This window comes from Carassius auratus, chromosome 40, assembly GCF_003368295.1.
Source record: "Carassius auratus strain Wakin chromosome 40, ASM336829v1, whole genome shotgun sequence".
In the NCBI taxonomy this organism is placed as follows: Eukaryota; Metazoa; Chordata; class Actinopteri; order Cypriniformes; family Cyprinidae; genus Carassius; species Carassius auratus.
The window spans coordinates 4,643,426-4,656,407 of NC_039282.1; the positions used below are offsets into that span (position 1 = coordinate 4,643,426).

Genomic DNA, 12,982 nt, shown 5'->3' on the forward strand with positions numbered 1-12,982 from the left:
GAACTTCCTGTCCGCCATTTTGATTAATGTTGAAAACCTACTTTTTCGAACTCCTCCTAGACCGTTTGTCAGATTTTCACCAAATTTGACGTGGCTCATCTTCAGAACATGCTGGCAAAAAGTTATGGATTTCGTGTCGACATACGAAACGGTTCTCATTTAGCGCATCAACAAATCTGCTTGAAGGGTGCCAAAATGCATTTGAGGCTGTATCTCTGCAAAGCTTTGACATATTTGCACCAAACTTTGTATGTGTCATCGACACCTCACACTGACCGTTCCAAACTAATTTGGTAACAGCACCACCTATTGGTTACACGTGATAAGCCAATAAATCCTATTACTAGTTGTTGTGTTGATTGTTTTCAAGCCATTTTGCCTAAAATAATCTTAAAACTGTCTTAATTACTCATTCCTGCCGTTCGTCTGAAGCTTGCTTCTGTAGTGCTTGGCCCCGTTATTGCTGCTTGCAGCTATATTTATTAGGGGCCAAGCACCGAAGGTGCGAAGGCACCTATTGTGTTTGTTGGCGTTATTATTATTATTATTCTTCTTCTTCCACCCCAAGTCTATGGTAGCCCATAGAACCGATTGCGGGAAAGTTGTATAATTTGGCACACTAATAGAGGACTGTCTGAACATTAACCGTAGCAAATTTGAAGTCTCTAACTCAAACTCTCTAGCGCCACCAATTGTCTAAACTTTCAAAAACTTGATGCTAATAACTCTTGAACCGTAAGCCACAAAATGAAAATTCTTTTTTCCTGTGATTCCTTGGCTCATGCCGAGTCGAATGGACACCGAAATTCAAAAATCGCAAGGCTTAGTTTTTTCGCTATCGTCAATTGTTCGTAAAACCTACTTTTTCGAACTCGTCCTAGGCCGTTGCACCGATTGTCACGAAAATTGAATCAGATAATCTTCAGACCATGCTGGCAAAAAGTTATGGAATTCAAGTTGATTTCTCAAACCGTTTCCGAATAGCTCATGAACGAATTCATCGAAAAGCACGCAAACGTGAACGTGAGGCTATATCTCCGCAACGGTTTGGCCTATTGAGACCAATCTTGGTGGGTCTTATAACAACCATTCCCTGGGACTACCTGCAGTGTTTCGGCACTGTGCCCCCTAGTGGTCAGGAGATATGAAAAATGCATGTTTTTGCTCATAACTTCTGAACGGTTTTGCCAAAAATCACAAAAGTGGTGTCTTTAGATTCAGTGCATCATTCCGAGTCGAATGATACTGAATTTTCCCAATTCGGCCATTTTGGGCGTCGGCCATTTTGGATTTAGTTGTAAATTGCTGTATCTTAAGAATGAAGTTCCGTATCGTTTCGCAAATAATTACAAAAATGTCCGGCTCCATGCCCTGAATGTACACAAAAAAATTGGGGGCAGCGCCACCTTGTGGTCAATAGTTATAACGATTTTTTCGAAAAATGCTAATAACTTTTGCATACATTAGCCTATTGTAACAAAGCTGATGTTGATAGATTCCTTGAGTCATGCCGAGAACACCGATACCCCATTTGTCAATTTTGGCAAAATTTCCTGTCCGCCATTTTGATTCATGTTGAAAACCTACTTTTTCGAACTCCTCCTAGACCGTTGCTCAGATTTTCACCAAATTTGATTTGGACCATCTTCAGACCATGCTGGCAAAAAGTTATGGAATTTGTGTCGATACACGTAACCGTTTTCAATTAGCGTACCAACGAATTTGCTGGAAAGATGCCAAACTGCATCTGAGGCTGTATCTCTGCAAAGGTTGGAGATATTTACACAAAACTTAATATGTGACATTGTCACATCACATTGACCACGCCACATCATTTTGGTCACAGCGCCACCTATTGGTCAAGAGTAATAAACCAATCAATAACCGCTAATTATTACATTTCCAATAATGCTAATAACTTTTGATTGCATTAGCCTATTATCATGAAACATGTCTCAAAATGTTCCTTGGGACATGCCGACAACATACATACCAATTATGTCATATTAAGCAAAACTTCCTGTCCGCCATTTTGATTCATGTTGAAAACCTTTTTTTTTTTACTCATCCTCAACCGTTTGTCTGATTTTCACCAAAATTGAATCAGATCATCTTCAGACCGTGCTGACAAAAAGTTATGGATTTCGTGTCAATAGACGAAACCGTTTTTGTACAGCGCTGCTTCAGATGTCAGGCATCTTCACAAAATGAGTCTGAGGCTCTATCTCTGCATATACACACACACACACACACACACACAGAGAGAGAAGTACATGCCCACACATTTTGTTGTATGTAGATATTTGAAATAAATTATAGGTGACACACAACTCACAGAAAGACTTCTTTTCTTACATTTCTATGTCAGGTTTCATTGCATTCATATTCTGACATAATAGTAAACATTTGATATACATGTATGCATAAATTGTTGAACTTTCACTCAATGTGATCTTAAATGCTTGAACAGTAATATTAAATAATAGTAATATATATTTTTCTAGATTAATCAATCATCGAGACAATGAACTGTAATGTTTTAGTCTTTAGTGAGCCCATTAGTGGTCTTCCAGTGACATCTAGTGGTCGTAAATGCAATTTATCATACAACACTGTCTCTTTAACCTTTATAACTGTTATATGTTGTCTTAATTTCATTCCAAAGAAGCATACGCAATTTATGTATAATTTCACAGTCTAGATAATAGTACTGTACTGATTTTAAATAACCTAGATATGGCTGACAGTAAAAGAATAGAACAGAATTACAGACACACACAAACATGAAATGTTTAAACTACTATATTAATACTCAATAAGCATGCTTAAACCCACACACAGATGCACACATTTTGTTATATATATAGATAATTAAAATAAATGATGGGTGATAAAACCTATTGCAAGTCTTCTGTTTTTATGGGCTTCTATGTCATTTTTCAGGTTTCATTGCAATCATAATCTGGCATAATTATAAACATTAGATATATCTGTATGAATAAATTGCTAAACTTTGACTCAATGTGATCTGAAATGCTTGAACAGTAATATTAAATAATAGTAATATAAATTTTTTCTAGATGAATCCCTCAACAAGCCCATAAACTGTAATGTTTTAGTCTTTAGTGAGCTCATTAGTGGTCTTCCGGTGACATCTAGTGGTTATAATTGCAATTTCTTATTTAACACTGGGTTTTGAAGCTTTATAAATATTACAGTGTTCTTTTTTACCTAATCTCTGTTAAATTTTGCATGATTGTTTAGAAAAAATACAGATCTAATGCATGTGTGATTATATTACCCCTTTTTTGTGCAGTTTAATGCCATTCACAACAGAAATCTTTTGTTTTTTAGGCCTGTTTAACTGTTATAGCACCAGCTATTTTTGATCTTAATGAAACTTTGCATGCTTGGTGGGTCATCTTCCACATGTTATAACCAAGTTTCATAAAGTTTTGAGTTTTTGTTTCAGTTTTATAGGCTTTAGGTTACATGTGGCCACGGCCCTTTCCTAAATGACCTCTTATAGCTAACCAAAGGACAAAATGCAACATATTTTTGAAAATTATTGATCTAGAGAGTCCAGAGAATATTATTGCAGTGGTTTGATCAAGACTGAACAAAAAACCAGGTGACCCAAAACATTCAAATTCGTGGACCAATTTTACGAAAAAGGCTATAACTCGGGAACAAAATGAGATATCTTCACCAAACTCAGAACTCATATGCATGAACAAAAACTTTAGTCAAATTATTATTATTTTTTCCATATCTGCCACTTGGTGGCGCTACAGGATGAAAAAAAATCTAATGGCTATAACTAAGCAACCGTTGATCCAATCAACTTGAAAATTGATATGGCCCAATGTGGCACAAGTGCTCTATGAGGAATTTCACTTATCTTAAAAAACATGGCCGCCATTGGCCAAACAACTTTAAGCACCTATTTGACAAGGTTAATGGAAGTCGATCGGAACGAAACTCGGTGGGCATGTTCGACTCATTGCCCTAAAGGTCTGTAAGTATTTTGAAAGAAATTGCCCACAACATTGTCACCTCCCACAGAACACAACAAAGCGATTTGATTACAGCGCCACCTATTTTCCAAAAATGATAATGCATCATTTTACTGGAGTTTTACTGGCTGTTTCAATTACACTCTTCCAATAATTGCTTTTCTTACTCGTTGCATTTGGTCTGATGCTCCATGCCATGCTTAGCTCCTCGCTGTGGAACTTTTATTAACGATTTTCAGCCATTTCAATTACAATCATGCAATTATTAATTTCATTATTCTTTGTTGCATTTGGTCTGCTTAGCTCCTGATGTTGCCGCTGGAATGCTTGGCCCCGTGATTGCTGCTTGCAGCTATATTTATTATTCTTCTTCTTCTTCCGCCGCAAGTCTATGGCAGCCCATAGAACCGTTTGCGGGAAAGTTGTATAATTTGGCACACTGATAGAGGACAGTCCCAACATTAACTATAGCAAATTTGAAGCCTCTAACTCCTACTCTCTAGCGCCACCACTTGTCCAAACTTTCAATGTTTGTATGCTAATAACTTTTGAACCGTAAGCCAGAAAATGGAAATTCTTTTTTCCTCTGAATCCTTGGCTTAAGCCAAGTCGAATGAACCCTAAAATTCAAAAATCGCAAGGTTTAGTTTTTTCGCTATTTTCAACTTTTCGAAAAACTTACTTTTTCGAACTCGTCCTAGACGGTTTGTCCGATTTTCACGAAAATTGGCTCAGATCATCAACAGACCATGCTGGCAAAAAGTTATGGAATTCAAGTTGATTCGTCCAACCGTTCTCGAATGACACGTGAAAAAATATGACGAAAAGCACGCAAAAATACACGTGAGGCTATATCTCCACAACGGTTTGGCGTATTGAGACCAAACTTGGTGTGTGTTATAATAAGCATGACCTGAGACTACCTGCAGTGTTTCGACACAGCGCCACCTAGTGGTCAGGAGATATGAAAAATGCACATTTTGGCTTATAACTTCTGAATGGTTTGGCCAAAAATTACAAAACTGGTCTCTGTAGATTCAGTGCGTCATGTCGAGTCGATTGATATCCAATTTTCCCGTGTCGGCCATTTTAGGCGTCGGCCATTTTGAATTATGTTTCGAAATGCTGTATTTTTTGAACGCATCATCGTATCGTTTCGCAAATAATTACAAAAATATTTGGCTCCATGCCCTGAAGATACTCAAAAAGTTTGTTGGCAGCGCCACCTTGTGGCCAATAGTTATAATGAAATATCCCATAAATGCTAATAACTTTTGAATAAATTAGACTATTAAAATTAAAATGGCCTCCCTATATTCTGTGGGTAAAGCCGAGAGCATTGATACCAATTATGCGAATATTGGCCATACTTCCTGTCCGCCATTTTGATTAATGTTGAAAACCTACTTTTTCGAAGTCCTCCTAGACCGTTAGTCCGATTTTCACCAAATTTGACGTGTATCATCTTCAGACCATGCTGGCAAAAAGTTATGGATTTCGTGTCGATATATGAAACGGTTCTCATTAAGCGCATCAACGAATTTGTTGGAAGGGTGCCAAAATGCATTTGAGGCTGTATCTCTGCAACGCTTTGACATATTTACACCAAACTTTGTACGTGTCATCGCTACCACACACTGACCATGCCACATAAATTTGGTAACAGCGCCACCTATTGGTCAAGAGTAATAAACTATTAATTACCCATGAATAATTACACTTATAAAAATGCTAATAACTTTTTAATGCATTAGCCTATTGCAACGAAACTGGTCTCAAAATATTCCCTGGTTTATGCCGAAAACATAGATACCAAATATGCCAGATTAAGCTGAACTTCCGGTCCGCCATTTTGATTTATGTTGAAAACCTACTTTTTGAACTCCTCATCAGCCGCTAGTCCAATTTTCACCAAAATTTAATCAGATGATCTTCAGACTGTGCTGACAAAAAGTTATGAATTTTGTGTCGATAGACAAAACCGTTTTTGCATACCACAGCGACGAACTTGAGGCACAATGACAAAATGACACTTGAGGCTGTATCTCTGCAATGCTTTGGCATATTGACACCAAACATTGTTTGTGTCATTGAAAAGTCACACAGAGTACACCAAATTGACTTGATAATAGCACCACCTATTGGTCAATTTTGATAAGCCAGTAAATCATGCTACTAGAGGTTGTATTTATGATTTTTTTTAGCCATTTCAATTACAATAATCCTAAAATTGCTGTTATTGCTCATTAATGCATTTGGTGTGATGCTCCATGCCATGCTTAGCTCCTACATTTGCCGTTGGAGTGCTTGGCCCCGTAATTGCTGCTTGCAGCTATATTTTTATTTGTACTTGTTAAATTTACTTCTCCACATTTTTGCAGCCAAATTCTAGTCAGTTTATGAAAGCTGTTTTCCGGGATGGGATTGAAAAACAAAAACAAAGGTAACTATAACTTTGTCTTACAGTTTAAGAAAAAAAAGTCAGAATTGTGAGATATTAAGAGTGTATACATCTTGAAATTCTGACTTTTTTTTTCCACAAAATAAAAAGGGGAATTGCGCCTTTTATCTAACAATTCTCACCTTTTTCTTGCCATTGCGAGTTCATTTCTCACAATCCAACTTTTTTTCTCACAAAAAAGTCGGAGTTGTGAGATATAAAATTAGAATTGCAAGGAAAAAAGTTCTTCTTCCAATTGTTATTGTTTTTTTACTATATAAATGAGTCACTGAATGACTCCCTCACCCTTTCAAATTATTTCAAAATGTTAATCATTTAGGAGCAAAACCCTGCTGGCGTGTGTTGATAGTGGATCTACAAAATAGACAACTGTGAAGTAATTGGCGATGTTAATGTCTACAATACTCAGAATTATCTTGTGACAGTTGAACAAAGTTGATTTTGCTTGTGTGATAAATACGGCCTACTAAAGCAAATGTAGGTCAAATTTTTACCTCCAAAAATCAGTTTGAAAATCATTATGATGGTACATTGACTTATAATATGGTGAGAATAATCCAAAACATGGTTATGTGCCATTCAATGTCTCAATCAGCTCCACCCCTTTAGACAGGTTAATGCACCATTTGTTCATGCACCTACATAAATGTGAACACATCAGGCTTCAGTATCAGATTAAATCAGTATCAGTATATCCATAAGCGTACAACGCAAAGCTCATTCCCTTCTCTCAGGGAACTGAGATTACGAAAGTAACCAGAGCATTTTTCTCAATCATAAACAGAGCAACAAAACAGTTTTAAACTGTCACTAATACACCTCATCAATAACGGATTAACAGTGTAATGTTTTAATGTATGTTTTTCTCAGGAAACAGAAAAGATGCCATAAATATTAGAAAAATGCTTTATTGCATAAACTCTATGCATTTGTCCTGTACATATTTGAATATGTATATTAAAATCCTCTATGGGCAGCTTGCAGCAAGCTGGTCTCAAATACATAGCTAAATATTCTGCATGCAGAGTGTACAGATCTATCATTAAGTGAATAACTGTAAATATGGTTATTTACATTTTTTACAGTTCATTTTAAAGTACTGCACCACCATATGACCCTTGTTTTCTAAACCCTAAAGTTTAGAAATACAATCCACTTTAAATACAGAACCATGTTCAGTTTGATTTCATGCGCTATTTTGTTCACAACATTATTGTCCCAATGAATAAAAAGGGCATTTTTTGGCAATATTGTCCCTTAAATAAACTGAAGTAATTGACTGTGTATGTATCATTAACATTGTTCGGTACAACATTCTGCAATTTCTAAAATCCCACCCAACCTACCAACCCCAAAACATATTGTTTAACTCTTCACATTCACCACATAATTGTGGAGATCAAAATAATCTAAACACGAAGTCTATATCATTTTATCAACCCATCCAGATCTTTAGCTGAATGCTACAAGCTAATGTTACATTCTGGATCAGAAAGGACAGCACGAGGACAAACACATTGAATGAATAAATTACTCCAACCACCAGGTGTCGCCATCGTCCCAGAATCAACTATAATCCTCTCGCTCCAACCTCACATGGATCAACATTTGACTGAGGAAAAGGGGTTGGACTAGCAACATTATACCTTTATAATTTTAATGTATACACCTTTATTCTCTTCAGTACATCTGTGCAGACAAATATGGCTTTAGTCAGGGGTCTTGGGGGAGAACGGAGAGCTCGCAGACATGTATTGATTTCATCAACCCCCTCAGTATCTCAGACACGATCTGTGAAGAATGTACCATTTTAAACTATCATGCACGAAACAGAAACACATGTAAAGCTCTATTTACAGAGTTCTGCTCATTCACATGCATAATAAAGTAGAAGCAGACCTCAGGAAACATGGTGGAGGACATATACCAGTGTGTTTTCTACAGGTGTCCAGAGGAGACATGAATGAAACAGAGAACAGCTGAATGAGGCACAGAGTTTTAACCATCGCACCTATGAGAAAGATACAATCATCTTCCAGTATCATTCGTTTTCTTGTTACAATCCCAGTATTGAAGATGTGAAGCATCGTCTTAACATACATCTATTGAAACACAAAGTGCAGTGCTACCGTGGCTTTAATGCAGACAGAGAAATGAACATGCACCATACAACTAACCATAACAGGATTCTGGCTAAAGTGAAGGACATCTTTAACGCAGCTCAAAAAATAAGTTTGGCAAAACAAAAAGAAAGTTTGTGCGTATGGTTTATGGGAGTAAAGCAGTGCAAAACAACCTGAACTCATCCACTAACATCTGAGAGCCATCATAAACCTTTCAGAAATGTTGAAAATGTGTGTCGTAACAGGTATAACCCAGTAATGACGGCCCATAAAGTACCATTAAGCCACATTAAGCATCTTAAGTACTGTAAAACCAAAGCAAAAACATCTTGTTCTCCACTCATAGAGGGCCTAGAGGGAACCTGCAGACATTTTCCAGCTTTAATTTTGTCACAGAAGATTTTAATGGATTTAAATATGGTAAAATGTGTTAAACAGACCTGAGAGTATAGCAGTATTAATGGTAGCTGAAAACATAATCAAATTAGTTAAAATCTTATCAGTATTTTGTCTTATCTTAGAGTTTATTAATATTATACAATTATATATATATATATATATATATATATATATATATATATATATATATAATTTACAATATACATTTCTTGATAATTTAAAATGTATCTTCTCAGATAAACATATTTTCTTTTACTCATTTTTATCAGAATCTTTTGTTGTTTTACATTTTATAAAACCTAAAAAAAAAAAAACTTCAGAAGCAATTTGTCATTTCTTAAAGGTCACACAGTTGTGTAAGTGATTTTTATAATATTTAATTAAATATATAATTATTTATATAATATATCATTATTTAAATATAGAATTTTATTGGTAAACAAACAAAATGACTGATAAAAAAAGTGCTTAAGTAATTGCAAACAAAAATAAAAATTCAAAAGGCATTGATGTATAGAGCGCTGAAGTTGCTGCGTAACATTAAAACACAGAAAACAAATTTGCCATGGTTTTCTTGAGCTTTACACACACCCACACACATTTATATATATCGTTTTTTATTATTTTTATTTTCAAATTTTCAATTATTGAGTAAAATAAGGTAACTTGGAAGACACATGAACGTTTTGTTGTACAACATGAACTGCACACAACATTCTTGTATAGGGTTACTATGTAGTTACTTTTTACAAACATTAATTTTTTCAAATAAGCATAACAGCTTCAAAATTCACTTTTCAGTACGATTGTGTGTAATTTATGTTGTAGAGTAGAGTAAAATGTCCAAGTATCGTCAATTTCGATTTATAACACTTTTTTTCTCTCAAAATTTTAAAACTCGATTATAAAGACCCATAGGAAAATCTTGAGGAAGCCCATGGCGTATTACTCTTGTGGGTTTTGATGTTACGGCTGCACAGCACTCTATATGGCGGATAATTTTATCCATAGTAACCTACAGTGCATTCAAGAAATACTTGAGTGTGTGTCGCCAGTTTGAACAAAACAACTGTTGGACAAAAACATAGAAATATAACTTATGAATGATGGTAATGCTGTGGAAATCTGCTCAACTTTCTGTTGTGTTTCAATATTTTGTGTAGGCATGCTCATTACAAACCAATTCAGAAAAACCAGAAACAGGAACAATCGAATCGCAGAAATGATTAAAACTATGAATCAGGCTCATGGATTTTTGGAGCTGACGACTATGGGTTTAAATATGGACTACAACGAGCGCTTCTCCCCTGGCCTCCCACCATCCCTCGAGCCAGAAGAGCAGACATAAATAGTCTCCGGAGTAGATGCTGTAACTCTCCCTCCACCAAGGTGTAATGAGTTGCCAATTACTTTTGCCTTCCTACATCGACAGGAGACCCGAACCCAACAGAAGCTCATCAGCGAATCCCTGTGGAAATATCTGAAGCCACGGAGGAGACAGTGACGGCTTATGAACTCCTGCGTGTTATTGCATTAGGGAACAGAGGTGGCACGAAAAGCAGAAAGTCAGCCCTTTAAAGTCCCTGCCTGAGAGATGAGGCCCCCGTGTAACATGCTGGCTTGGCTCGCCTGTCCGCGTGGAAAACTAACGGGAGAATACAAAAAAAAAAAAAGAATAAAAAGCTCCTCTTTTCAGTAGTGAGGTGTTTGGTTTTGTCTCTCGAGTTTCTTGGTAATTTTTTGACAACTTCATCGACCGACATGCACATGCAGGCTCCGCCGCGCTCACAGTGATGTCACTACTCCATTCCGTTGCGCAGCATCTGATTGGCCGCGATGAGCATGACGCTGATGATGAAGGCCATGGCGAACGCGCATATCAGGCTCTTGCGCACACACGTCTGCCGATTCTTCTTTTTGGGATGAACTGCAATGACACAAAAACAGCAATTTAGACTGAGGAAAACAAGTGAGTAGCATATGTGCTGATCTGGATGCATTTTCTACTTGTGTCTGATTGTGTAGGTGTCGATTTGCATTCTAGCCCACAGCCTTTCATCTGCCAATCTGACCTGTCTAAATAAAGCAGCGTTTCTCGTGCAGGACTTGAGGTTCACCTGAGCACATGTGGCTGCTCGGCTCACGAGCGTCTGGGCTAAGAATAGAGGCAGTTATTAGGAGCTTCTGGAACACACAGCGAGACAGATTGTGTGCCAGCCTCACCCCTTGATATCATTTTCCGCTCCAGTCCTCCATCCGGCACCAAGCGCTAGTCAGCAAGTCCCGCCCCCTGCAGCCAATCCCTGGCCTGGTTACAGCAAAGAAGGAAGCGCGATAATGAGCGAACGTAGCTACTCTTCTGCCTGAGTGTTTGTTGCTGAGGAGAACATTCATTTTTGCCCCTCTCTCGCCTTTCAATTTGCAGCAGATAAAAGTGGAGATAAAACGTCTTGCAGCGTGCTCAGCATGTTTTGAACTTCAAAAAGTCTCGACAGCACTGCTGAGCAAAAAATGTAGGCACTTTTTTGCTATTGCGATGTCTGGGAAAGAAACCTTATGTCAATTCTCTTTTGCTAGCATCATCAAGTGAAATGCTAAATCTGTACGCATCTCAGTGGCAGTTGCTTGGCTAGTTTGATTTAGATTTTGTGTTAAATTGTGTTATGTCTCTAGATTAATTAACATAGTCTCAGTGTGTGGTCTGTTGACAACCTAAGCTCAGCCCAGGTGCCACCATTAATGATTCATAAAGACACGGGAGGGCTCAACAGAAGGTGTGGATGAGTGTTGCTTTAGCGCTGTGGACATCTGTGACTGCTGGTTGGACAGAGACTTACGCCGTTGGCATTAAGGGATGTGCTTGACCCCTGCAATGCTAACACTGCTAGCGTGGTCCATACTGAACAGTCATACTCTGAAATCACTCACTAAGTAGCTTCAAAGCTGTGGTACACAGTTCCTTCTAATGCTTATTGTTGCATAATATGTACTAATTAAAAATTTAAATCATGGGTGATATTAGAGATACTAAAGATAGGGATTATTACATATATGGGAGAAACAATAGAATACTAGTATGGCTATGGCTTTTACTTATATACTACTTGATAGAACAGTGATTTTGCTCATAAACAGTGCTTGATCTGTGCATATTTCTCTCCTGATTCAGACGAGATGACTTTTTTACTAAAGAAAGCATATTTTAGCTAGAGGCAATGGTTTGAATATGAAAACACCTTAATGATGGATTTGTTTTTCACTTCACAAGACATTAATTGATGGACAGGCGTCACGTAGATTACTTGTGTATTATTGTGATGTTTATATCAGCTGTTTGGACTCTCACTTTGATGGCACCCATTCACTGCAGAAGAAACATTGGTGAGCAAGATTATGTGATGCTGAATTTCACCTGTTCAGTTCAAGAAACAAACATCTTGGATGGCCTAAGGATGAGTAAATCTTCAGATTATTTAAATTTTTTAGTGAAATAGTACTTTACTGTGCTCTTTTAGAAGATGTGTAATAGTGCCCCCTACTGTATAACAGTAAACACAGAAAGTAGGGAAAACTTCATCAATGCTGCGGGACAGGTAATTTTATCAGTGGAGGGAAAGAGTTAACATGGGGGCCACCACTGAGCCAACCAATATATATATATTTTTCCTAGAAAATGTAATGACTAAATCTTGTTAATGGTCTTAGATTTAAAACTTTTAAAGGGTCGGCACTCAAAGGGCCCTATTTTAACAATCTAAATGCAAAGTGTAAGGCGCACGGCGCAGGTGCACTCAGGTGGAGTGATTTGGAAATGAGCAATACCTGCTCCACTTGCCGGTCTCGCGTCCCACGGAGGAGATTGGAAGGATACAAAAGAGGAGCGACGACAGTGAAGGAAGAGAGAGGAGCAGGGATGACACCCACTCAAAAACCAAACTACCATCTTTAATTCACTCCTCTGATTTTAATAACCAAAAACCCAC

At 37.4% G+C, this 12,982-nt stretch overlaps 1 protein-coding gene across 2 annotated transcripts in view; it reads right to left on the reverse strand.

Annotated features, from left to right (window-relative positions):
- Positions 1 to 9,457: 9,457 nt before the first annotated feature.
- LOC113058329 (calcium-binding protein 8-like) overlaps positions 9,458 to 12,982 on the reverse strand; it is a 52,729-nt gene continuing 49,204 nt past the window's right edge. For both annotated transcript variants that reach the window (XM_026226107.1, XM_026226105.1), the window contains exon 6: positions 9,458 to 10,926. In XM_026226107.1, the coding sequence (XP_026081892.1) occupies positions 10,799 to 10,926 (128 nt within the window). In that variant the 3' untranslated portion in view covers positions 9,458 to 10,798. The remainder of the gene's footprint in view (positions 10,927 to 12,982) is intronic.